This window comes from Filicampus tigris, chromosome 3 (genome assembly GCF_054856515.1).
Source record: "Filicampus tigris isolate MCC_2025a chromosome 3, RoL_Ftig_1.0, whole genome shotgun sequence".
NCBI lineage: Eukaryota > Metazoa > Chordata > Actinopteri > Syngnathiformes > Syngnathidae > Filicampus > Filicampus tigris.
The window spans coordinates 26,385,238-26,413,028 of record NC_141219.1 but is presented as its reverse complement, the minus strand read 5'-3'; the positions used below and the strand labels follow the sequence as shown (position 1 = coordinate 26,413,028).

The 27,791-nt window shown below is 42.0% G+C and overlaps 1 protein-coding gene across 8 annotated transcripts; it reads right to left on the bottom strand.

Moving 5' to 3' along the window:
- Positions 1-180: 180 nt before the first annotated feature.
- gas2b (growth arrest-specific 2b) lies at positions 181-27,312 on the bottom strand. 8 transcript variants are annotated; one of them, XM_086025437.1, is made up of 9 exons: positions 27,264-27,312; positions 25,902-26,102; positions 19,006-19,251; positions 14,964-15,073; positions 14,028-14,169; positions 11,170-11,233; positions 10,356-10,848; positions 10,151-10,258; positions 181-793 (listed from the first exon to the last, which is right to left on the bottom strand). In XM_086025437.1, the coding sequence occupies exons 3-9, from the start codon at positions 19,220-19,222 to the stop codon at positions 587-589; spliced, it is 1,341 nt and encodes a 446-aa protein (XP_085881563.1). In that variant the 5' UTR covers positions 19,223-19,251; positions 25,902-26,102; positions 27,264-27,312; the 3' UTR covers positions 181-586. The 8 variants fall into 8 exon arrangements, with proteins under 8 accessions (XP_085881563.1, XP_085881566.1, XP_085881567.1 ...); XM_086025440.1 differs by having other exon boundaries at positions 25,908-26,102; XM_086025441.1 differs by having other exon boundaries at positions 25,939-26,102.
- Between the last annotated feature and the right edge of the window lie 479 nt (positions 27,313-27,791).

Sequence of the window (27,791 nt, the reverse complement as noted above, 5' to 3'; positions counted from 1 at the left end):
ATGAATTTATTTTTATTTATTTTAATGTCTGGGACTGCAGCGTGTCTTCCAGAACATCACATTGGCATTTTGTCACTGAGCACATGGTGCCATCTAGAGGGAGAAACTGATGATGTATTTTGGGATTTTTAGTATGACTGCTAATTTGCGTGATGAACAAACGAAACGGCACAAATGAAGTTTAAGAGCAAGAAATAGACACAAAGGTTTTATATAACATAATCTTACATGTATATGAAATCCAAATGTCACTTGCATGAAATGCACATAAATTCCTTTGGACACTACGTCACTCAAAATCCAGATTTGATAAAGTAAAGCATACTTGGTTAACCACTGTGAAGCTTGACTATTCAAATAAACACAAGCAAAAAAATCTAAATACTGTTTTGCATACTACCTGTAAATGTGACAAAACCAATCAAAGTAATGTAAGCCTGCTATGACGTGACGCTTGAAATATGTATTATTTTTACTTAATTATTTATTATTATCATTATTATAAATATATAATTATTATACTTGCACAATTTGGTTGGAATAATAAAGTCTGCAGCAAAAAGACCGAAACGAACAGTAGTACAGTCTACTTCTTTCCACGGTAATGGGCGTTGACCACCATGTAGCTGTCAGGTGACGTGTTCAAATTGAGTGGCTTTACTTTGTCCCGACAGCCCCTGATTTCAGATCTGCCCACTGGTCCTCCTCTGCAGGGGTCGTGTTTCTGGAGGTAACTTAAAAAAGTCTCCCAGCCTCCGCCCACACGCACCATCACGTGACGCTCATTCAGCATCTGTGACGTACAAAAAAGGACAAGTGATGCAGGGAATGTCTTATTGCCACAATGTATATAGATTAGCAATTATATAAAAAGAACACACACACACACACACCAATGTAATAATTACAAGCTTCTTTTGCATATGAAGTTGTCGCCATGAAAGTCAAATGATCTCTCAGATAGCTTTGTCAAAATCTCATTAAACCAAATGAAAGAGCACCTCGTACCACCAGCTGAGCTCACACGACAGACTAATCCATATATGAGCATGCATGCGCACACGGGCAGTGACGCACAAAGCTTCATCCGCACACAAACCACGTAACGTGCACTGTTAAAAAAAAAAAAACACACACATCTAGCCTTGGTGCGTGCATGCGGACAGCTGTTGCAGAAAGGGCCGCTGTCTCGGCTTGAAGACATCCTTCACAGACAGGGAGCCTTAGTGATGAAAACCAACGGCTGCCATGGCAACTAGTGCCACAATATGAAACCAGGACAAAAATTAAAGGAGGATTGAGATGAATCCATTGCACGCCCACAACTCCCAGGAGACATGAACATTCCCAGGAGGCCTTGCAAAGCGCGCTATTGTCCTGTCAGCACTGGCCCACCCCCCTTCTTGGTTTATCGCCCATAAACCCTTCATTAAGGAAGCATTAAGAATGTGATCGCACAAGCAGATATGCCCCCAGCCCCTCCTTCCCTCACGTCTGGAGAAGCGTGTCACACGTATGGGATGAAAAATCAATGGCACATGCTCAGATTTAAGCAGCCGTGTTGGGAAGCCTAGATGCGGTCTATCTCATCTGACATCCTCCAGATTAAAATGTTAAGGTTGACAGGGGTCAAGTCTGACATTCTCAGTGAACCGTTTCCCTGACTTACAACCACTGGATTTCAATTAACTGCTGTTCTTTCACAGCACAATAATTGCCTTTTTTTGATTTATAAAATGTTTTATATCACATTTTTTTTAATGGATGCATTATTAATTCCCTCTGTATCCGTGTATAATTATTTAAAAACTAGACGATGACGTAGACGGGAAAAAATGGGCTTCCGACTATTCTTAGTCCGATCACAGTAATGTCTCAATCATGCATCGGGACAAGGCGAGAATGCTGTTGTGATAATCGGTACAGGATGAGGAACACAGAAAGATTACGTTGTTTTGAAAAGATCTCTTAGACATTGTGCACGTGGCTCCTTTCATTTTGTGGACTAAAAGCCCACAGAGCAACACGCGCATCCAACTTTGTGCTTGTGTTACAGTAAACCACCGGCGAAGACGCGCCACTGAAAGATTGAGAGCAGTGTCACAAGAGTGAGATCAGGTATGATTTTATCTGTATGGGGGACACAACACTTAAAGTCAGGAAACAACATGGACTTTTACAAGAAATTGTTCAGCGATTCAGCATTTTAGTATCTTAATCTACATGTACTGTAATGTTGATGCTGTTATGTAACAGGTTTTTCCTTTGTTTTTGGGCGCGCATGCACTATTTACTGTGGTTAGCATCCAGCAGGAAGAAGTGGGATTGATATAAGATGAAGGGTTTCTCCTACGTCTGCTTGAAGGTGAATAAGACCTCTTAAAGACCTCTTAAATCAACGCAAACATATTTTTTTCAAGAATATGTTCTATGCAAGCCCACTAATTGAAACAGGGCATTCTGATAAATATTGCGTTTGCTAAATAAGTGTTAATTCACTCGTTTTTAGCCATCACCGGGGGCGGCCATTTTGTCTTGTGTCGACTGAAAATGACATCACAACTGCTCACCACGACCAATCACAGCTCAGATTCAGAAAAGAGGTCAGTCGTAATTGGTCGTTGTGAGCAGTTGTGATGTCATTTTCAGTCGACAGAAGATAGAATGGCCTCCCCTGAATATGGCTAAAAATGAGTGTATTTTGCTGCTTAACTTGTATTCCACAAACGCAAAATTAATCAGAATGCCGTGTTTCAACTAGTGGGCCTGCATAGAACATAATCTTGAAAAACATATGTTTGTGTTGACTTCTCTTTAAAAAAAAAGGTGACCAACTTTCTTACTGTGTAGGTAAGGTACCGTCCTGACACGCCTCAGAATTTTTGAGTTCGCTCATTTTCTCACCATCTGAAGTGGCCGAGTTCAGACAGTAGGTAAACATGCAATGGTCCGTTGTCGCTGCCCACTTTTTGATATCATCCTCCTACCCCGCTACAATAGTAGGAAGCAGGATTGAAATGTTTTCTTTTATGCTGCGACAACTAACATTCCCACATTGTACGAGTCCGTACCTGTCAGAGAAAGTGGACTCGTGCAACCAGTTCCCATGTAAACAAAAACGCTGACTCCTGTTCATACCGGAAGTCGCACCCATAATCTATGTAATGGTTCATGGGGCTGAGGAATAAGGTGGATACATATGGATAGCGACATTCAAAATCGGAAGTCAAAGATACTTGGTTCAGCTCATGTCACAAAAAATTATCGCAATACCTCGTCAACATTGTTAAAGTGAAGACAATTTGGAATGTTGTCATAAATGTTTGTAAAAAACTTAAAGTAAATGACGATTATTTTCTGTAGCAGATGTGGTGGACCAGATCTATCCGATATGGGCCTTGAGTTGAACGCTTGTGGTTTAAGACAATACTATTTCACTAGCTGCAGTTCTATCTGCTGGATATAATTGGTCACTATACTGCCATTTGTCCCTGATGCAAGTGGGGAATAAGATCAAAGTTCAAATAAATCGCATCATCTAGTTTGTTCAAGAAAATCTTTCAGTCAGCTTTGAGTAGGTTTTAAGGGGTGTCTCTTTTCACTTGTTGTGTGATATACCCTGGGATACCCTGGTGATAATGCGTGTGCAGTTGCACTGCTTATTGACGTGAATAAACTTTGTGAATTAACTGAATTGGGCAGAACTTCCGAGGTCAAAAAAACATTAAAATGGTCCCTTTTCAAAGACGAGGAGAAAGCTCCTCCAATCAATGCTGAGGCCATGTGTCCCACTAGCTTCAGTGCCAGCTTGGTGTTGAGTTTGTAAACGTTTCCCATGCTGTCGCGATATAAATTTACAATACATTTTTGCCCGGAGGTTGACATGCCACCTAACAACAAATACGGAAATACTGCATGCATAGAGTCCCTGGGCCTCTTTGGAATGTCGTATGCTTCGTAACTTTCCTTTCCTATCTGATTGAGATGACCCAGACATACTTGGAAGAAATGATCTTTGCATTGAAAAAAAATACAAAGCGTTTTTTTTTCCTTTGTAGTCAATAATTTACTCCTAAAATGCCAACTCCACAACATAAGAAAACTATTGGGTCAGTGAATTTCCACATCAACATATTTTTAGCTTGTGTTTCTCACTGTTGACAACAACCTGATTGAAATGAATACAACAAGCACACATGGATCAAAGAAGTGTTTTTTCCGGTCCTTTGGGGGTGGGAGGGTCATTTCATCAACAATACTCGATGGAGGTCACTTCAGAAAAGTGGACTCAAATTCATTTTTAACAGTGCTGTCCTGTCCTATATTCTAAAGGAAACACATTTTCATTTCTCCATGACCAGATGTCATTTTCCACAGAGATTAAGGTAAGATGCTAGAAAGGTAAGGCCATTTAACTTTCTGAAGAGGCCCTATTACAGTACATTGAAGCTGTATTTTTTTCCCCCGATTTTGTGGCGGCCCCTAGAGGCCACAATGCTCTTAGCATTTGCCTATATTGCCTAATGGGCAAGCCAACTCTGCATTTGTGAATTTTAGGAACCAAAGAATGCTCCTTGTGAATCAGAATTATAATATGGTTCACTTAGTAGGACTCCAGCTGATTTATTAACAGATGTTAATGTGATCCCAGAGGAGAAAAAAAACAGATAGGTGTGTGTGTGCGTGTTATTTATTTATTTTTTTCGGGGAGGGGGGGGGGGGGCAATGATATGTTTAGAAGTCTCACATAGGCAGCTTTATTTGTGGGTCAGCAATAAAGCCCCTTCCCCTACAGATCCCCCTACACAGTCTGCTACGTCTGCATCCTATAAAGCATCTTCTGCATTCCCCCGAGTCCTCCCTGTTCGGCCCACTGACTCATCTTGTCCTGCTGAAAAATTCATGTGGGCTCACATGACAGAGAAGGGATTTAAACAGCTGCCAGTAGGAGTCAGGCTTGAGCCAAATGCACAGCGTCTGAGGCCAGGGGGAACACTGGGCCCTGATAAAATTGACAGCAATAGAAACGATCCGTTTGTGGGCATCTCAACATTAGTGGACAAATCGTCAAGAAAATCTCGAAAAGGAAATTAGCACTTAGAATAAAGGTTTTCCTTCATGCGTGGCTTTAGGAGTGAGTGTTATGAAATGTGAAAGTCAAGTTCTCCCCGAGGTGAACTGTAAATATTTAGTTTGACAACACTGTCAGCCTCCCCCTCTCATCTCAAGAATGTCAGGCAAATTTTGAGCAAAGTGCAAAACGCTATACCTCACTATATTTCTAATTATTCCATGTCAAATGCCACCCAAGCATGAAAATAGAAAGATACGGTCATTTCTATCATAAAGCCCAGAATGCAAAATGTGTTACTGCTCAAAAGTCTTTCCTCTTTCCTAAGCTTTATCTTGTTAGCAGATGTGTTGAGCAAAAAATGCATTTGGCATGATCTTGTGCATGTCTTTCCTGTCAGTGACACAGTCAGATAGTGTCCTGGCTACACGGAGCCTAATTGGGCACAGAGAAGAAAGGAAAGCTTTCCTCTTTTGCAACACCAAAGACTGGCTGAGCACTTCATGGCCACCATGATTGAATAGTCCCCCCAAGGAAATGGACAGGATGGGGAGGGCTGAACGCTGACACATGAGGAGGGGCCGTCACGCTCAGTTGCTCATTAACAAGCCGTCCGATTAAACACCTCGCTAATGACTGTGTCTTGCAAATCAATATGTGCTTGTTTTCGAAGGTGTGTCCACACCTGGGGGTCATCATGGTCTATGGTAATTGAGGTTTACGGTATGTTTCTTTCCACACATGATGTCAGCTGTGCGACACAAGGTGATAGATGGAGTCGGGGTCAATGGGCGGCACAGTGTTTGTGTTGTCAAAAACTGGGGAAAAGGGAATTGTGGCTGAATACTGACTAAGGGAGCAGAATTGAGGTGCTACGTGACTAGTGGATAGAAAAACTGAAATATCATAACAAATACAATATATTTCATTCTACTACGTTAATGTACAGTTGTTCAAATGACTTTGGATTCTGGATATTTTTAAATGACTAAAAATGAAGAAAATGAAACAATAGGACAGAACATTTAACTCGATTAATTAATCAAACTTGGATATTCTAACTAGTGTGACTGTGCCCCACTGCAGCGGAAGGTCCATACAAGCATGCCTGGGTGGGTTTGGTGTGGATAGCCTGCAACATATAGTAAACCAAGTATTTTCCAGAAAAAGGGGAACAAATAACTGCTATCTGTGATCATGCACAACTAAAAGTGCTATTTGATTATAGTACTACATTGAACCTCCCCCCTGGACCTTTTTTTTAAAGCACTGACAATGTTCAACCTACTTCCATCCATTCAAGGTAAGACATCATGACTCAGTTGAATTTCTGCCATTGGCTATATCTCTATTTTCCACAAACTGCAAGCTGACAGAATTGATTACTAATTAAACGTGTGCTCGGTCAATGGGACTTTAAAAAAGACTAACAAAGCAGTAAATAGGTTTCAACTAATGACCAATTAGCCACTAGGTGTACACCCCCATCCGTGAGTTAGGTGCACTACCTTCATGGGTGGGCCCCAAGCTCAATTTGATTTGGGCCCTCCTCCCACCACTGCTTGACTTCTATACCAATAGTGTTAACACTTGCATACAGGATTTTAATGTTTATGTCACCTTTCTAAATTCTTATTATTTTTAACATATTTTTAATGTTGGCTGGCGACCAGTTCGGGGTGTAGTCTGCCTTCGCCCATTGACGGCTGGGATAGGCTCCAGCAACTCCCCGCGACCCTATATAGGATAAGCGGTTTGGAAGATGACATGACATGACATATTTTTAATGTGGTGGGAGCCTGATAAGACAAGTGTTGACAGCACATACGCCTTAGAGGTCTTAGGTTGGAGGTTCAAATTTGGGATCCGGCCTTTCTGTGTGGAATCTGCATGTAATCCCTCCCACATTCCAAAAACATGCATGTGTGGATCATTGAAAAATTTTAATAATCCTATAGTGGGAATGTGAGTATGAAGTCAGCAGCTCATCCGCAACCAAGGTGAGGACAATCAGTATAGAAAATGGATGGATCAATGAAAATGGTTTGCACTTACAAATCACCCTTTTACCCATAGTCCTTCATAGAACAGGAAGAGGGGAATCAACCCCCAAAAATTATTCAAAATAATATCTTTGCGCCTTCACTAGTCAAAATATTGCATATGAGTTAAGTAGCAAAATCTACTCGTTTTTAGCCATCTCCGGGGGCGGCCATTTTGTCACTTCTGTCGACTGACAATGATATCACGGTTCTCAGGGCCCAGGTTACAACCGATCACGGCTCACCTGTTTCATGGCAGCCTGAGCTGGTCATTTCCTGAGCAACTGTGATGTCATTTTCAGTCGACAGCAATTAGCAAAATGGCCGGCCCCTGGAGATGGACAAAAACAGGTGGATTTTACTGCTTAACTCATATTCCACAAACGCAATATTACTCAAAATGCCGTGCTTCAACTAGTGAGCCTGCTGGAAACATATTCTTGAAAAAAACATGTTTGGGTTGACTTCCGCTTAAAAATCTGATTAAAAGCAGATTATACTGCTATAACAGAACATTTTGAACTGTTAAAAAAAAATCTAAAAATTGAAAAGGTTCATAAAAGGTTTAAAAGATATAAAACGTATACTATTTTTCTTTTTTTTTCCTCGCCAGCATTGGAGCATTAATGACTGCTACCACTGCAACAAACTAACTCGATCATGCACACATATCACTAAGCATCAGCATAGCTTTAGATGTATTTTCCTCATACTAACATCTTACACAATATAAAATGTCTTTACTTCCCTCATCATTTACCAAAGGTAGAAACGCGCTATACAAGTGACACTCCATTTACCATTTACATGAAAGGGTGGGCACAGTCATAGTTTGATGGATCTTAATAAGAGTGACATAAATCATCCAGTATCTTTCCACATGGAGAGACAATGACTCCCAAAGGTGCTGCCATTTGAGCTGCACACAACAGCCATATCTTTGCTAAATCTACCTGAAAGAGGCACGTTTCTTTTCCCCTCAGATTTGAACTCTTAGTTGAAGGTCTGTGTACTGAATAAAATCATTGTCAGGCCAGTCTTATCCAGACCATTCGTTGCCAAGCAACCCTGACTCCCAGAAGGCCTTTCCTTGAGCTTTTGTATTGAAACATACAGGTGGTGAATGACTCAGGGAGGCTGAAAGGCACCAACATCTCCAACCCAGATAATGGCAAAATAGCTTGATTCAACTTGCTGACACAAATTCATTAAATAAATGCCTTTTTTAAAATCATATTATGCTCACACCAAATATAGGAGACACTTTGGAGTGAGCCATTTCATGTTAGTCTACCGAATGTTGGCATAAAATGACAAAGTGTTGAGCTTTAATTTCATGTATTTCAACATTGACATTATTAGCCTTAGTTTTAACTAGTATAGCTTATGAGTTATGATAATGGTTGTCAATAAGTATAAAGCTAAAAAAAAAAAATCTTAAAATCAATTGTACGCATTGTCGAACACTTACAATTTACTTTAATTACTAATTAAAATTACTTATGCAATACAAATCTACAAATTTAAAAAGAAATGTAGACTCTACATAAACACAAATGTCCAAACATGGGGTCTCAACTCAAGTTATTGTGTGGGCCCTTGTGTTGCTGGGGGTGTGTTTATGATTCTAAATTGTACAGTAGATAGGAAACATTTTGAAAGTACAAATTTTACACTAAGATGATTTTGACTTTTTAACATAATTCACTTCTATGGTCCTTTTAAAAACTGTTTAGCATTTTTCACTATACAACCGATGGAAACATTATTTACAATAGCGGGTCTACAGTATAATGAGCATCTCTATTGGTTCTCCTTCAAAACAAACACTTCCATCTTGGGCCACACCTCCCTATTTCACTTTGTTTTATAGAAAAGGAACAAGACACAGCTCGCTGGAGAGGAAGCTTATCACCATCACTCCATTATGATGAAGCAAGTGTTGACAACTTCGGATAATGAATGTAATGTTTTTAGTAGATCGACGACAATAATGGCATTGTGTAATTTACTCGTGTATGCAGATACATTTGGGTCATCAAATTAACCATATTAACTCAGAATTATTCTGTCGTCAATGAAAATGACACAATGGGCCACACATCAATAAATTCCTGCGTCTACCCTTTTCATTGGAGTCACAATAAAACAAAATTGTCAGGGTTTATAGAAGTGTTGGCGATTTTGTTAATAATATGGATGAATATTTGACAACATGGGGAATGAACAACTACCGGTAATCAATCCATGCATCCATCCATTTTCTATATTCCTTTATCCTGTTTAGTGTCATCGGTAGCTGGAGCCTATCCCAACTGTGACAAACTACATCCCTGGATTGGTTGCCAGCCAATCACAGGGCATGTTTAGACAAACAACTAATCACATTCACACCACACAAAGTGGGAAGTGAACCTTAAAAATCAATGATCCATTATTTGTTCATTTTTGAACATTTTAATGGGATAACATGGGGGAAATCTGAATGTTTTGACACCCCGTTTTGATCTCAGTGTTGTATTGAGAAAATTATTGTTGCCAGAGGGAGTGGTGCAATAGTGGAGGCCTTCATGATGTACAGTAGCCCAACTCCATAAATCTCATGCCACCTTGTTCTTTGGACTGCAAATTAATTGAGGCTCAATCACACCTTTGCTGATGGCAGCCAAGCCATCAATTCCACTAAATCAACATGATTTTTAGCCATGATGAATGAATCAATTATTATTTTGCCCATACCTTATTACTAGTAACTTATCTTGATGAATATTTCTCCTAAAATCCAACTGCGGGCTAATTAGGCTTACCTCTGTGGTGGTGTGTGTGAATGGTGGAATGGAGCTCACTTCTCTGTACGTGCGTTTTAAAAAAAAAAAACGGTGATTGCGGGCAAGTGAATTATATTAAGAAATACAAATTAGATTAGCTGTCAGTGGGTGTTTGTTCATTGCTCACTGACTGTGACTTGTTAGTGGTGCATGCGTGAATAAAAATAAACTACAGGGAAGAAATGCAAATATAGCCGTGCAATGCTTACCCGTATATAAAGAACTTTTTCCCCCACACGATAACAGCTTCTTGGCTGCTTTTCAACAAGGAACCTGTTTGGACAGCTGCAGGGCGGATTTTCAACAATGTTTCTCACCTGATAGAGGTTAGACACAGAGTGTTAATGTCCTGCAGACATGCAACATTGACAATATAAGCAAGCACAAAAAAGACATTGTATAAATGAGGCGTACAGTGTCATCCAAAGTGTTGCTGGTGCCGGTGCTCTTTCGGTTTGTGGATTTGTTGGAGCGACGGTTCAGGTTTGGTGGTCGGGAGTGTGTGGGGGGTCTTGCTGAAATGACCACCTGTGTTTGGCTTGTTGAGGCTGCAGATATGCCCGTGTAACACAAAGGGGTTTGTGTGGAAGCTGTGGTTGTGCAGAGTTTTGGAGCTGAGAGGAAGGACTGGAGGAAACAAGTGGCCATTGGGTCTGCAGTGGCTGATGGAAGATCAGACGTGAGAGGCGCGATGTGGGCTTCAGAGAGGCAGATGGGGCCTGGAGTGAGGGGCACTGGTGGAGAAGGAGGGGGTGAGCATGGGGGCTTGCTTGAATGTGCTAGTGAGCAAAGCTCAGGTGCTGGAAAAAAGGAGAAGGGTAGCGGGGACAATGGAGAGGTACACCCTCCTTCCTCTTTCTCTATCTCTGTCTCTAACTTCACCAGGCCTGGAGGCTCAACTCCATACCTGAAAAGGCAAACATATGGCAATCATTTTGAGGTCATTCAAAATAGCTTTTAGAAAAATAGAACAAGAGAATGTTGCTGCTTTTTTTACAGCCATGACATCGAACAACATAAATAAACATGAAAACAATAGTAAATAAATTGCTTATACAGGAAGTTGCAAAGCATTTCACAGTAATTAAAACGTATCCGAATGCTGCTATACGTTTGCCTGCTTTGTTTATTCAATAGATACATTGCCTCTTTTCACACTTTCATTCATTGTGTTATGCTGTCACTTTGCACGAGCCCCATTTTGGCCGCAGCACTTAACTTAGTTTACCTGGCGGCCATGCGACCCAGCGCCATCAGGCACAGGCACACCTCCCGGGGTTGCTTCTTGAGGACTTCACACAGCACATGTACAGAACACACACAAAGAGGGGGGATGGATAGACAGAGACAAAGAGAGAGAAATTGATTCAATACAATATTTTTTGGACAAAAAAAAAAATTGGGAGTTAAATGTATCTATGGCAAAGGGGGCATATTTTGTGAAGTGCTCGGTCGGTCTCTATTGTTCATCTCTATCTTTGAGGCTGAGCTGGAATGCCTGTGGCCTTTGACTGTGCATCTGAGGGCATGAGGGCATGAATGCTTCATCTCCTTCCACCAGTATACTACTTCCACATCAAACAAAGTGCCTATCTGCAGCCAACAAAGCCGACACCATTGCAAAGAAGACAGTGAGGCGCATGCACAACATATACCCTGGTACACACAACAAAATCTACTGTTGAAAACAATCTCATCTGGGTTACAGGAAAAGAATGACGTGTAAAGTCACAACCATGGCACAACTTTTTTTAATGCTACTGTACAACATCCGGAGCAGGAATAGGACACAAGTAGAATACAATACAATACAATGCAGTGTATTACTACTTCACTCATCCCTCTATTCAGTTAGTCAAGTTTTTAGCATGCACATGATCTCACTGCCATTGTCACAAACCTGCAACCATGTATGAGGACATCAATGTGAGAAAAGAAAGGAATTCAAACCAAATCAGAGATTTGCAAGCAGACACAAATACACCCTTAAAACTGTTGATTTAAAAGTAACCTGGGTTATTTATAGCAGGCAAATGAGGCTAGTTGTTCAAAGGTAATCTGACTGGATTTTGGTTATCGGATGGGATCAAATCTTGAAAACGAGTTGTTCAAAAGGGGAAAAAAGATTCTGAAATCGGATTAGATCATGTAATTCAGCCCTATCTTTAATCTGGAACATTGAAACCTTCAGTTTGTGTTGTTCAAAACATTTCAATGTCTGGATAACTTTGATTAAAAACAAAAAGAAAGAAAGAAAGAAAGAAAGAAAGAACAAACAAATAAAAAAAACAGATGTATCCTGACTCCAACAGGGGGTTTCAGTAAGAAAATGTAGCAAAACTTTAAAAATGGTCAAATAATAAGTTTGTATCATTTCGTATTAATACTATTATTTATATTATGCACTTGATTCATTCATCTGTCAGAGTGATGAAGTAGATAAAGTGGACATATGCTACCAATTAAACCAGCGTGTCCAAATCCAGTCCTTGAGGGCCGCTATCCTGCATCTTTTATTTAGATGTTTCACTCCTTCACCACATTTGAATTATTTCAAATGATCAGCTCATCAGTAACCTCTTCAGAAGCCTGGAAATGATCCTGATCATTTGTATCAGCAGTCTTGGAGAAGGGAAACATCTAAAACAGGGGTGCCCATTACGTCGATCGCGATCCGATCGCAAAGGCATCGTGGGTAGATCACCAGCCTATCATACGTCCTCACTACACCAACTGCGTTGGGAGCGTTTCTGGCGGTTCAATTGGAGTCAGTGTATTTTGCGCGGGGGCGGGCGTGGTTGGTTGCGGGATGGCGCGAATGATGCGTTTGAAGCGGTGGGACGCGGAGCGAGGCACTGGAAATCCGCCCATTCGCTCCACTTGGCGCGTACAAACAAGTAAACTTTTTTGCCATTCCGCATCGCGGCAGCCAGTCAACATCGGGCATAGTACGTCACACAGTGACCAGTCCACTGGGCTGCTTTTTTAAAAACAGTTCTTGAACTTTACCAAGACAGCAATATCGATAGCATTAGCATAGTGTGCAAAAAAGTTGTTTTTTACGCGCCGAATGGAGCAAATGGGCAGATTGTTGTTGCTGCAAATCTGCTTGAGGCTGCCTATCAGCAGCTACTGTCCAGACTATGCATCATTCAGTGCAAGTCATCAGAGTAAGGTCATTACAAAACTTATTTTTGGTTGTATTGTGCTATATAGGTTGATGCAGTCATGCAAGGTACACCAGCATATACAGTACATATAAAAATAATTCTCAATACATTTCTAAATAATGTGTTTTGCATTTTTAGTAGGTGGTAGATCATTTTGACTCGGTCATGTCATAAGTAGCTCTCAGGCTGAAAAAGTGTGGGCACCCCTGATCTAAAACATGCAGGTTAGCGGCCCATAAGGCCCGGATTTGGACACCCATGAATTAAGCCTCTCAGCATAGTCAAGTAAATGTGCAGTCACTTGTTACTGATGATGCAGCATCAGGAGCAACTGGGGGTTCAGTATCTTGCTCAAGGACACTTTTACATGGTCATAATGGTCTGGGATTGAACCCCCAACCTCTATGTTGGGAGATGACAACTCTACCCATACCATCCCATAAAAATACAAAAAAGTAAAAAAATAAGGAAGTATAGAATAAAAAAATAAAGATGATCTTGTCCCCATGAAATAAAACCCCAAAGAGATTTCAATAACAAACAAAAATAAAATATTCAATTTTTCTGTTATTCATCGCTGCATATCAATTTCAAAGGAACACATGCTTTATTTTGACAACTATTAGACACGTAGCCTTTTTTTTAAAGGCTTCTTCAAAATACCCACCATGTATGTCCTTATGTATATTTGTTCTTTATTGTGTTTCAGATCAGTGTGCAGAAAAGAAATCATAAAGGGAAGTGGATATTTATGTTATTTTTGTATTTTGCCTCTTGTCTTTGTTGGGTCTTCTACCTGTTTTTCCTTACAATGCTGTTAGCCCCCCTTGCGCACTGGTAATACGGATTTCGTAATTTTGAAAACAGTTCATGTGTAACCTGGACTATTTTATTGCCAAATACACGATGAGCTCACCCAAATCCTCCGATTCAAAAAGGTGGGCCCTGTCGATGCCAATCTTGCGGCACCAGTAGAGGAAGTTAGCAGTGTTGTCTCTGGCAAAAAATGATCCTGAAGTTGCATCAGCTCGCCAGTGGATCACTCTTCTGGTGAAGGGCTGCGCAGTGCACACACAAAATCAGAAAAGGAGAACACACACATTCAACAAAGAGGTCTTAATGTGGAGGGATCATCTTGTTTTTCCCGCAAATGTAGTCATTTTTTGTGTTTGTTGTTGTTGTGTCATTGTTGACTTCTCACTTGAAACTCTTGGAGTCAGAGCTTTGAGTTTTGTAGGCTTTCATTGTGACATTCTCAGGCATGTTTGCATTTGTTTATGTGAGCGTATGTTTGTATTATTGTGAGGGGAATGATAATGAGTCAGAGAATTCTGGCTAATAGGTTTAGTCATGGGTGGTCGACTGGTTAGCACGTCTGCCTCACAGTACAGAGGTTGTGGGTTCGATCCCGGCTCCGGCCTCCCTGTGTGGAGTTTGCATGTTCTCCCCGTGCCTGCGTGGGTTTTCTCCGGGTACTCCGGTTTCCTCCCATATTCCAAAATCATGCATGGCAGGTTAATTGGACACTCTAAATAGCCTCTAGGTGTGGTTGTGAATGTGAATGGTTGTTTGTCTTTGTGTACCCTACGATTGGCTGGCAACCAATTTGGGGTGTCCCCCCGCCCACTGCCCATTGACAGCTGGGATAGGCTCGAGCACGCCCGCGAGCCTTGTGAGGACAAGCGGTATAGATAATGGATGGATGGAGGTTTAGTCATATTATGTCTCATACAACATGATTTATTTTGTGTAATTGTACTGTCTACACTTGTCTTTGGTAAGATTAAAGCGTGAAAATGTAAATAAAAGGCACCAATCACAAAAAAATAATACTTTGTTTCTGTTCCAATACCTTTCCATTATTGCTGTGGTTCATTTTTTCCTGAAGAAACTGCGCCAGTTGACAAAGGACAACGCCGTTGTCCAGTCTGTCCATTAGAGTGTCAGCAGTGACGTCCACACCTACACACAGCACACACACAAGATACTAATACAGGTACTCCTTTGCTTCAACATTTTAAGTGTTTTTTGAGAGAACAGCCTTATGGAGATATCTTCAAATACTGAACATCAATATTAATACAAAATTCATCAATATGATGACATACTGTCTAAAGCTATCACGTCAACCTTAAAAAGAATGTATGCTTCAAGAGGCAGTGAACCCCAACATTTTCTTTACAATAATATGTTCTAGGTGGCACGGTTGTCGACTGGTTAGCATGTCTGCCTCACAGTTCAGTGGTTGTGGGTTTGATTCCGGGTACTCCGGTTTCCTACCACATTCCAAAAACATGCATGGTAGGTTAATTATCACTCTAAATTGCCCCTAGGTGTGATTGTGATTGTGAGTGTTTGTTTGTTTGTCTCTGTGTGCCCTGCGATTGGCTGGCAACCAGTTCAGGGTGTACCCAGCCTACTGCCCGATGGCGGCTGGGATAGGCGCCAGCACACCTGCGACCCTTGTGAGGATAAGCGGTTAGGTTAATGGATGGATGGATAATATGTTCTATACAGTCCTACTAGTCTAAACTTGATAGTGTGATTAATATTGTGTTTTCAGCTGTTTTCTGCTCACCTTTTTTCTGAAGGTGAGCCATGATTGGTTGTTACCTGAGCCCTGAGCAACTGTGATGTCATTTTCAGTAGAACAAAGTGACAAAATGGCCACCCCTTCAGATGGACAAAAACTGCTTAACTCATTTTTCCCAAACACAACAGTAATCAAAATGCCGTGTTTAGACTAGTTGGGGTGCATACAATACATTATTGAAAATACAATTTTGAGGTCGAATGCTCTTTAAAGGGATCCTTCAATTGGCTGAACAGCTTATTTAATAGTTCTGGACTTAAAAATTATGTCTGCACAAAAAAAAAAGGTGCCCCCCAAAAGACTCAATCGTAATTTAACACTAGTTTTCAGCACATTTGGCTACGTTATGCTTTTGTACACTCCCTCGGCAGTGAGCCGACATGAGACACACTGAACGGCCGACATTGTGACCTCGGGCTGGCGCTTTTTGCCCTGCGACGTCCTCATGACCGATGGCCAAGAAGCAATGTGAAGTGTGCGAGACTCCGGTCATCCCAGCTTGAATGGAGCCTCTTACTCAGTCGATCAACAAGAACTGTGTATTGGGTACACCACAGGGCACAACTCCTGTCCTCCGGCTGGAGTTTTTGTTCTTTGGTGACTTGACAGGCTCTATATAAATCTAATTTATTATTATTCCTAAATAAAAAGAGATACACTGTGAGAGAAACTGAAGGTAAGCCGCTCATTTCCTTATTTTCTTCTTAGAGGGGAAGTCAACCCAAACACATTTTTTTCAAGAATATGTTCTATGCAAGACCACTAGTTGAAACAAGGCATTCTGATAAATATTGCGTTTTTGGAATAAGAGTTGATCCACCCCTTTTTAGCCATGACTAGGGGTGGCCATTTTGTCACTTCTGACAACTGAAAATGACGTCACAACTGCTCAGGTGTCAGGTAATGACCAATCATGGCTGACCTGTTTTTTTCAAGATGAGCCTAAGATGACTAAAAAGCAGAACTGGGCACTTGACCCTTTTTTGCCGGTCCGGCCGCAACCCTCCACCCTTGACCTGGGTACCCTTCCAGGCGCGACCCCCCGCCCTTATTCATAAAAATTATCACCCCCCCGCCCGGTTCCGCCCCCCCGCACCCCCCCCCCCCCCCCCCCCCCAAAAAAACGTGCATGACGCCGCCGCGGGAGAGATGCTAACGGCAGAGGTTTATTTAAAGATGATTAGCTGGCTAATTTACTATTCAAACCCGCTGTGGACATGCTTCAAATGCGCCACTAGTACCCGGGGTTGGTTTTGTCGTATTGTATAATTATTTGGGTCCAACAGACAGTATGAAGTCGCAGTCAACAAGTTACTTATTTATTTTCCCACACTTCCGCTCCTTCACACTTCCTGGCCTTCAAAATAAAAGAATTCCAGCAAACCACAACACAGCAAGTTTGCTACGGCGTATTTCCGAAAGTAGGGAAGACACCAGAAAAAGTGTATGAACTCGACCTTGATGTGCCAGCATCATCCTTGAGTGCTGCGCGCAGCTTGACTATACTCGTGGACACAAGTTGTTTTGAAACAGTTACGTTCCAACTCGGGGGGGCGTCGCTTCAAAAAGACAGCGACAACAATGGATATAGTGCCTGCTACAACCATAAAGGGACTGAGATGACCAGACGATGCATTTAATTTTACTGCGAAAACGATCTGGAAGGTGGCGGCCAAGGGGGAACGTGGGTGAGTAGCTTCTTTATACACACATACGTGACATAACATCCATGCCGCTGCCAAACTAATTTGCTTTGCAGCAGCAACGAGCTACGTGGGGCATCCTCTACGTGTGGGAAACTGTATGTCATATGTCATAATTCCTGATGGGTGCGTGGCATGTGTTGCAGACCTGTCGCCAACAGCACAATGCGTCGGTCACGTGAATTAATGCGGCAGTTGTCGCCGACGCGGGAGTAGAAAGAAGCCTAAAAAGTAGGTTGAGATTAAATTTGGCCGCCTCGCGGCCACGTCAAATGCATGAGGGCCGATTGGTGGGTCGGACTTGACACGTTGTCACCAAAAAATTACAACACTAAAATCCACTTCCGGCCATGCTTAGTCCAGCCATTTTTAAAAATGTGTCAGACCGCAGCCACCGCCCCCCACCCCAAAAATGGGCATCGGCAGCCGAGACGGACTGCCCAGCTCTGCTAAAAAGGGGTGGATTTTGCTGCTTAACTCATATTCCACAATTGCAATATTAAGTAATCAGAATGCGGTACGTGGAGAGCTACAGTACGAAATATTTGAGGTGGTACTTGATGTAAAATGTTTGAGACTGGTCTCCTTCATGATACTGTCTCATGTTCTGTGTTTTGCAAATTTGGTTTTGATTAAATTTGAGATTTGTCATGATTTCCTGTTGTCCCTTTCTGTCAAGTATCCTTGTTGTGTTTGTATTTTTGAAATTAAATACTTGTTGTGCTTAATCCTGCCTTGCCTTCCTGCTACTCTGCACCTGGGTCCTCAACCATGCTCAAACATCACAGAATGATCCGATAACAACAGGACCCAGCGGGAAGCACACCGCATTGCACTGCCTTCCAGGAGTCTGATTCCAATTACCCTCAGCCTGCCAACCACCTACACCCTTCGTGTGAACTCTGTCTTCCTCCACATCTCTTGCCTACTCAGCCAAGGTTTTCACGCTCCCCTTCTATTTTACCTCCCCACGTTTTTTCGGGGGGATTCAGACTTGTCAGATTTTTAAGACGATTTAATTAACCTCCTTTTTGACTCTGATTAAGTTTCTGAAACCGATTTAGATTTTACCGGTTCTTTTCCTCATCAGGTTGTGTCGTGTTTTTGATTCCTCTGAGTTCACCCCCAAATCCTTCCCTTCAGCCTTTTACTTTAGCACCCCGTTGGCCATCACGGGACCTCCACGGGGTGGCTAACGACGGCGGCCAAGTAAAGATTCTGGTTCCTCTTGTAATCTCGCACGCTTTTTGAACCTCAAGCGGTACGCTCACCGACGCGGTCATTGCTCTGACAGCTCGACGCATGCGTCGGCGCATCGGTGTTGCGGGACCCATCGCTAGACTTTAGTTAATTTTGTTTTTTGTTTGGTGATTCCAAATCGCCTTGTCTTCTATGATCTAAGTTTTCACCATGCTAAAACATACTGATTGGAAAAGAAATAGTGAACTTTGATCGCATCAAATACAGAACAAAAGAATAGACAGGTTTAGAACTGTGACTGGTAGAGGGCATAAGTAATTAAAGAAATTGGTGACGAGGTTCATATTTGACAAGGCCTTTGGCTTCACAGAGTCTCATTCAAAGGTTAATAATCTCACCCATGATGGTGTTGAGCCAAAGAGCCAGGTCTTCTTTCATAGGCAGCAGGCTGGCATCATGGCGGTACGGTAGCCACTGGTTGTACTCCTGAGGACTGGCAAGGCCCGGCCCGCAGTGGCGATACTTCTGGCTCAGGAAACAACTTATCCCCAACCCTGTCAACTGGCTCAAAGGACTGTCAGCCCTCCCGTTCATTGATTCCTCTTCACCATCCATACTTCTGCTCTGATCAGCTTTGACAAGTCCTACAAGGAAACATTTTAGTTTTAGTCTATGGTTGACTGATAATGCTGTTGTATTGTAGCAACATTTGACATCAATTGTGTGTGGTTGATTTACCAGGCTTGTGTTAAACCATTTACATGACAACAATCCTGTCAGTTTGTACATCTACATTACAAAGGCTTTACCTTTGCAATGATCCAAATAATAAGATAGGACTTGTGAACTGCATGATTGCAAACCCAAAAGATGGAGTGGAATCCCATAAAGCAAACGTTTTGGACAGTTTGCTGTCCTAAAAAACAAGCAAAACAAAGTGCCTTGACAACAGCTAATCTGTGCATTCCAGAGGTGTTTTGCATTTTTCTGTAGTTTTGTGTGTGTACAGTATACCAGATAATAGTATAACAGAATCAATAAAGATGAATGCTACACAGACAATAATGGCAAACAAACTACTTTGAAACAGTAACACCTATAAATCTAATGCCTGCTTCATGTAATGTAATCATCTACCATCTATTTTTGTGGTGAGACTTCAATGGCCGCGGCGAGCTTTCCAATGCTTTTGGTTCCTAAAGCGAGATGCATTTAGTCCAGTCGCGGGTGAGGCTTCAATACCTCGGTGAGTCTTTCTTTTCAAATAGCAATCAGTGGGGGGAGTGGAAGGTGGTCAAAGTTTGTAGACAGAAACGGAAGCCCATTTAATAAAATGATAGGTGGACCGGCCTAGGTGATTACTATTTGGCCGGACAAAAGGGCGGATAGACAGATGGCGGAAGGGTACCCCAGCTTCAGGCGGAAAGCGAAAATTTTAGTAAGATACCCAGCTCTGTTTCTTTTTTTTTTTTTACTTAACAAGGGTGAATTAAATTGAAATCTTAATACGCCGCAACAAAGTTCGAACAAGCATCAGCTGTAGTCAGAGAATTCATGGTTTGACAATTATTGGCAAGACTTTTATGATTTGCAGACTTTTTGTAATTGTATTGTTTATTTTGTTTTCTAACTAAATGGGACCAAATACTGTATAAAGTTCTTCCGCCGCGCATAATGACCAAGAAGTTTAGGAGGTTTCGTGTCTTGATCATGGGCATTTAATAATCTGGATTGCTATATGTTTACATGTATGAACCTTAATCTTTCATCAACATGATACACAGATGAAGTATTACAAGTATTGCAAGTGGTTGAAATACAATGTAAGAATAAGGTCTTTAGCTACAATGCTGAGCTAGACTGCTGGTGCTAGTGCATGGTTGATGTGTCAAGCTAATTCCTGTACAGATACAGGCTCTGTCTCCTGGGAATACTTGCTGCTAATCACACGGAATCAGGACAAAAACAAACACTGGGTTAGTAAGTTTGTTGACATATGGTCGTCAAAGGCCATCCGGGTCCCTTGTCTGTGTGTGTCTCTTTTTTTAAGTAAAATTTCAACATCATTTTAGATATCTCAAGTAGAATAATCAGGCGGAAGCACACCTGGTATGCAGATGCTTGGAGTCCTGACAAGCTGCATCACATCTGTTTATAAAACATCCATCCATCCATCCATTACCGATACCGCTTATCCTCACGAGGGTCACGGGGTGCTGGAACCTATCCCAGATCTTCGGGGAGTAGGCGGGGGTACACCCTGAATTGGTTGCCAGCCAATCGCAGGGCACACAGAGACAAACAAAAATACACCCTTAAGAGCAATTTAGAGTGTTCAATTAACCTACCATGCATGTTTTTGGAATGTGGGAGGAAACCGGAGTACCGTAGAAAACCCATGCTTGCACGGGGAGAACATGAAAATTCCACACAGGAAGGCCAGGGCTGGACTCAAACCCACGACCTCTACGCTGTGAGGCAAACGTGCTAACCAGTCGACCACCATGCCACCCTTTTTAAAACATCTGTTTTTAAAACATTTATAGCACATACAGTGGGTATGGAAAGTATTCAGACCCCTTGAAATGTTTCACTTCTGTGTCATTGCAGCCATTTGCCCAAATCCAAAAAGTTCATTTTATTTCTCATTAATGTACACTCAGCACTCCATCTTGACAGAAAAAATCTGAAATGTACACATTTTTGCAAATTTATTAAAAAAGGAAAACTGAAATATCATAAGGCGGCACGGTAGTCGACTGGTTAGCACGTCTTCCTCACAGTTCAGAGGTCGTGGGTTCAATCCCTGCCTGTCCCTGTGTGGAGTTTGCATGTTCTCCCCGTGCCTGCGTGGGTTTTCTCCGGGTACTCCGGTTTCCTCCCACATTCCAAAAACATGCATGGTAAGATGATTGGACACTCTAAATTGCCCCGAGGTGTGATTGCGAGTGCGGATGTTTGTCTCTGTGTGCCCTGCGATTGGCTGGCAACCACTTCAGGGTGTCCCCTGCCTACTGCCCGAAGACAGCTGGGATAGACTCCAGCACACCTGCGACCCTTGTGAGGATAAGCGGTATCGATAATGGATGGATGGATGCATGAAATATCATATTGGTCATAAGTATTCACACCCTTTGCAAAAAAAACCTTCATATTTAACTCATATGCTGTCCATTTCTTCTGATCTTCCTTGAGATGGTTCTGCTCCTTTATTGGAGTCCAGCTGTGTTTAATTAAACGGATTGGACTTGAACAGGAAAGGTCTATATAAGACCTTACAGCTCACAGTGCATGTCAGAGATAATGAGAAACATGAGATCGAAGGAACCGTCCAGGGTGATAAGAGAATAGTGGCAAAGCACAGATCTGGCAAAAGTTACAAAATAATTTCTGCAGCAGTCAAGGTTCCTAAGAGCGCAGTGGCTTCCATAATCCTCAAATGGAAGAAGTTTGGGACGACCACAACTCTTCTTAGACCTGGCCGTCCAGCCAATCTGAGCAATCGTGGGAGAAGAGCCTTCGTGAGAGAGGTAAAGAAGAACCCAAAGATCACCGTGGCTGAGTTCCGGAGATGCAGTAGGGAGACGCGAGAAAATTCCACAAGTCAACTATCAGCAGCCCTCCACCAGTTGGGGCTTTATGGCAGAGTGGCCCAACGGAAGCCTCCCCTCAGTGCAAGACACATGAAAGCCTGCATAGAGTTTGCCAAAAAAAAAACACATGAAGGACTCCCGGACTATGAGAAATAAGATTCTCTAGTCTGCTGAGACCAAGACTGAACTTTTTGGTGTTAATTCCAAGCGGTATGTGTGGAGAGAACCAGGAACATCTCATCACCTGCCCAATACAATCCCTACGGTGAAACATGGTGGTGGGAGCATCATGTTGGGGGGGTATTTTTCAGCTGCAGGGACAGGACGACTGATTGCAATTGAAGGAAAGATGAATGCGGCCAAGTACAGAGATATCCTGGAGAAAAACCTCTTCCAGAGTGCTCAGGACCTCAGACTGGGCCGAAGGTTCACCTTTCAGCAGGACAATGACCCGAAGCACACAGCTAAAATAACAAAAGAGTGGCTTCTGAACAACTCTGTGACTGGCCCAGCCAGAGCCATGACCTAAACCCGATTGAGCATCTCTGGAGAGACCTGAAAATGGCTGTCTACCACCATTCACCATCCAACCTGTGAAAACTGGAGAGGATCTGCAAGGAAGAATGGCAGTTGATCCCCAAATCCTGGTGTGAAAAAAATGTTGCATCATTCCCAAGAAGACTCGTGGCTATACTAGCTTAAAAGGGAGCTTCTAATCAATACTGAGCACAGGGGCTGAATACTTATGACCATATAAGATTTCAGTTGATCTTTTTTCATAAATATGCAAATATATATCTTCATTTCTGTTTTTTCTGCCAAGATGGGGTGCTGGGTGAGAAATAAAATGAACTTTTTTGATTTTGGCTAATGGCCGCAATGACACAGAAAGTGAAACATTTCAAGGAGTCTAAATACTTTCCGTACCTACTCTACAGCACAGACCGGCAAACTTCAAATCAAAAGCATAAGGAATTTTCAGAAGAGACGAACATCTAGACAAAACAAAAAGTGAAACATTTCAAGGGATATGAATACTTTCCGTACCCACTGTACCTGCAATGTTTTGGCATTAAAGACCTGATCAATATGTACTGCTGAACAGTATTAGTATTCACTACTTCATCAAATAGGGGATCATGGGATCTGTTTACAAAACGGAAAAAAAAAAAAAACAGACATCTTTGATGACATGTTTGAGTAGGTCTAAGTGCAATTAGGTCATCATAAGATAGTGGCCAGAGACACAGAGGAACAATGCACATGAGAAAAGTGTCTGGAAATTCCATCTGAACAGTGTGTGTGTGTGTGTGTGGGGGGGGGGGGTGCTTGTGTGTGTGGGTGCGAAGTAGAATACATTCACACACCAAAACACAAATGTGAAGATGTCGGTGGGTGCTGTGTAGCATGAACTTAGTGAAAGAGCCTTTTGTAAACACATGGTGCAGACTTGGGACAGACGCGCGGGATGGGAAGGTGCGTCGCGCCAAGTTGGAAGCCGGTTTATTGGTTGACCAGCGAGCCATGAGAGCGTGTGTCTCTAACAAAACATTAAGGTGAGAAAATCACACCTGTACTCCAGGATTGCTCTGCTGGGAAGGGGTGGCAAAGGTCACCCGCTGGCCTGTCTTTGAGACACTAGCTGTCTTTATGCTCCAGCAAAGCTCAAAGTGCGTGTCTGTAAAGACAACACACTTTGGCACTGGCACACATACACACACATGCCCACGCACGTACTGGTGTTTCTATTGCAGCTTACTTTGCACAATGTATGCTTGAGCTTGAGTGACATTGCCTAACCTTTAATTGTGCTTTCAGTAAAAGCTCCAGTCATTAAAGGGCAGAGGTGGGCAATTCCATCTGACTGACGGACCGGTCCGTCACTGACGGATGCCCGTTTTGCTGACGTTAGACGATAGAGAGGAAACTTTAAAAAAAAGGCGGACTAAGCACAGACGAAAGTGGACTTTTATCTATGTAGTCATCACTAACCTGGTCAATTCCGAACTGACCTCCGAGCCCATCATTGACGAATGCTCGTTTTGCTTAAAAGAGACGGAAACGCGACCCTCCTGTCTCGCGTGTGTTGTTTTGAAGGCATGCTTCCTGGAACAGACTGAATTGACCGTATATGTACAGTGGGTGGGGGTATGCACCAAAGACAGAATCATGACTTAGTCAGGCTGATAGCAATAACTCATTTAAGAGCTAAGAGAAAATAAAGTAACTTCGAATACAGAGACAGTTTTACAGTTATTTTTATTTTTGGAACGAGTGGGGTTAGAAGGTTGTGTAATTGTATTTTTCAGGCCACACCCCATTTCAGAAGGTGGGGTTAGGGTTAGTAAGACTTTTAAGAGTTAAAGCGCCAGTAGGCCACCACTCAACAGTTCAATAGATTGGCCAATAACTGTAGGCTATGTCAAATGTATGTGAGTGTAAAGCTGTTTGAGAAGCCGACACATTATGATGTATAGTGCACTCTATTTACCATTTTAATCAAATCGGTTCAGATAATGAATGTATGGATGTATGGATTTTTCATCTGTTGGACCTTTTTTTTCCCATATTGACGATCGATGGACTGGCGGACCTTTGACGTATACTGACAGAAGGGCAGTTAGAATAACTTGACGGACTGACTGACAGACGATTAGTTTGGTTCGGTTTGAGAAAATTGAGGGATTGACGGATGACGGACGGGTTGTCCGTCATCTGTCAATCCCTCTATGGGCTGCTGACGGATGACGGAACGGCAAACTTGAGTAAAATACCAACCTCTGTTAAATAGGAACAATTACAATGACATAACAGCTGAACTAAAATGTCAGCAATAGGATCTTAAACAAAGGAACAAGGCAAAATGTCGCATTCCATGTCAGCCAGTTGAATAAACTGTGGAAAACGTATCAATATTGGGTTTCCAATGAATCGCACATGAGCAGCCTTAAATCCCTGTCATTGGTCTTATGTCCACTGAAAGCCTTTAAAGGGGTCATCTACAAGCAGATGAATGAATGCCACTGGGTCATAGTTCACCTATAGCTGGGCTTCCACCTCACTTCTACCCCTGACTTACTTCTAGACTAAATAAACCTGTTATCAACACTGGATGGAGGTCTACACCCTGGTACGGCTCCATGGGTGGGTTTCAGTGTCAGGAAATGTCACCCTCGGAGGAACACAACCATATAAAAGTTAACTTCTTTCTTTGTTCCTTTGACTGAAAGTTAAAACTCAAATAAACAGTAAGTGACTCAGAACAGTCTGTTCTGTGTTCTAACTACTCGTCTCCCTGAAGCGGCAGGTCGACTGGGTCAAAAACATACTGAGAACATGTACATACAGTACATTCCCACCAAAGAATAATGAAATGTGGAGCATCAAACGTAATAATTCTTATTCAAACACCCTTTAGCACACAAACAACTATGTCATACTACATGTAAAAGACACGACTTACACGTTTGAACATGAGATTGTGCAGTTCAATTTCTCAAGCTATTTAGCATTTAGTATTTAATATAAAGTCCAATGATTTTCATTTCATAAAAAAAACGTTTTTGAAACCTTTGATTACATTTCCCGTAAACCCTAAATTTTAAATATTGCATATCCTTTCGATTCGTTCTTTTTTCAGGAGTACCACCACAACTGACAGCATTCTGAAAACATCCCAAAGCAAAGGCAGATGTACTTACAAAAAGAAAAAGTGGATGGAGTTCCCTGAAGTTTTACCTCTTCATCCAAACTTGCTCCAATTCTGCCCGCGGTGCGCACACATGACGTCGAGCCCGACGGTCAGGGCCTCGCTCTCCCTCACAGGCGGGGTTGAAACTCAACAGAGTACTTTCAACTTGCAACTGGTGGTGTCATCTTACACCTGTTTCATCTCGACACATCTCAGCACAGGCATTTTTTTCCTCATAAGACAATGTTAAAATAATATCAACAGACATTTTCTGTCAGCTGTTATTAAAAATTACAAGTAATTTTCTTCTTAATGTGGGAATTCAGTCTTTGGTGGGGGGGTATTTGTCAAGCACATTATCACATTTTTGTTCACATGGACTTTATGCAGGTATATGAAATTTTATTCATTATTCATAATGGAGGATTACTATAACAATCAGAGCCCTATGTTTGTTCCCAGGGCAAGTCTAGTGCAAAGCGCAGTCCAACTGTAGTATTTTTCTAGACTTTGCACAGAGAGAATTGCCCATAACTGGGCGTTTGCACTGTTGTAGGATGGAAGTAGTCTAATACTTGCGGCATCATTGAATTGATTTCTATAATGATTCAGAGGGATTGTGTCATGCTAGTGTCATATTTATGAATGAAATCTGATAACGTCCACGATACTTGTCCATGGAGCGCCAAAATTGTCTGCCCGCGAATCAGTCAAATACAGCAAAATCGCATTACACCACCTGCGCCTCGAGTAAAACCTGCTTTTACCAATTTTAAGACCTCCTCTATCATTTGTAACCAAATTTGCAGATGCGCCGGGGGGCGCGGCAGGAACGCCCAGTGAGGCGTAGCAATTCTACCAAATTCACAAAAATGCCGAATTAGACTATTACCCTGGCATGAAACTTAAGATTTGCCCATTTTTATGTCAAGCGTAGGCTACTTGGCGTTACCAAATTGTCGGACGAGTCGGGTGTGAGGCAACTCCGTGTGTCGGAACACCCAGAGAGGTGCAGCACAGCCCCAATGACTAGACTAGATTTGCGCTCTTTTTTGTGCTGAGCGCATGTGTGCCAGTCAACCAAAATGTGACCCTCAATTTTATCAGTTTGAAGATTGATTTTTAATTTATTTTTTTTGCAAGGACACGAGGGTGTGCCTGCGATGAATGTGCAACAAATGATTGACACCTTGACGCACCTTCTGTTTCTACAAATTCCAATTTCTTCAAATTGTAATAAAAATTGGAGGCACAAAATGGGACCAGAGATGTCAATTTTTTTCACAGATCAAATTTATCATGTATTAAATGATCAACTCACAACATGCATCAAGAATCATGCTCAAAGACGCACATTATGAAATGAGCCTACCACTGTAGCTTTCTGTGGGCATTCAAAGCAGGATGACAGCAGATTACGTTCAATAATTACTTCCTGTTGCATTCTTCTTCTTTCAAATGTACACTGGCTCAAATTAAGTGTGCCGTCACCTAGTGCTCAAAAGTGGAATTGCGCACAATACTCTCTAAACGACAGTTATTCCAAAACGGAGTTATTAACTGTACTTTTATTATTATTATTTGTATTTTTTTTTGCAAAATAGCAACAGGAGGATTTACTGTGCACCAATAAAGACTCTTCAAGATTCAACAGAGGCAGAACTTCATTCCCAACCAAGAGCGAGAACCATGGCTTCAGATTTGTGCTAAAACTGAGATTGAGAGCATGTTAAAGCCACATCATAGCAGAGATGAGATCTTCATATAACCTCGTTGAACTCCATCGACATAGCTCGGCCTGTTTGTACCTATCAGTTCTTAGTCAAGCTTGATTTGACTTAGTCAATCTTGATTTTGACTCCATTTGATTGTGGTTATCCAATTGAGCCCATTTATATTA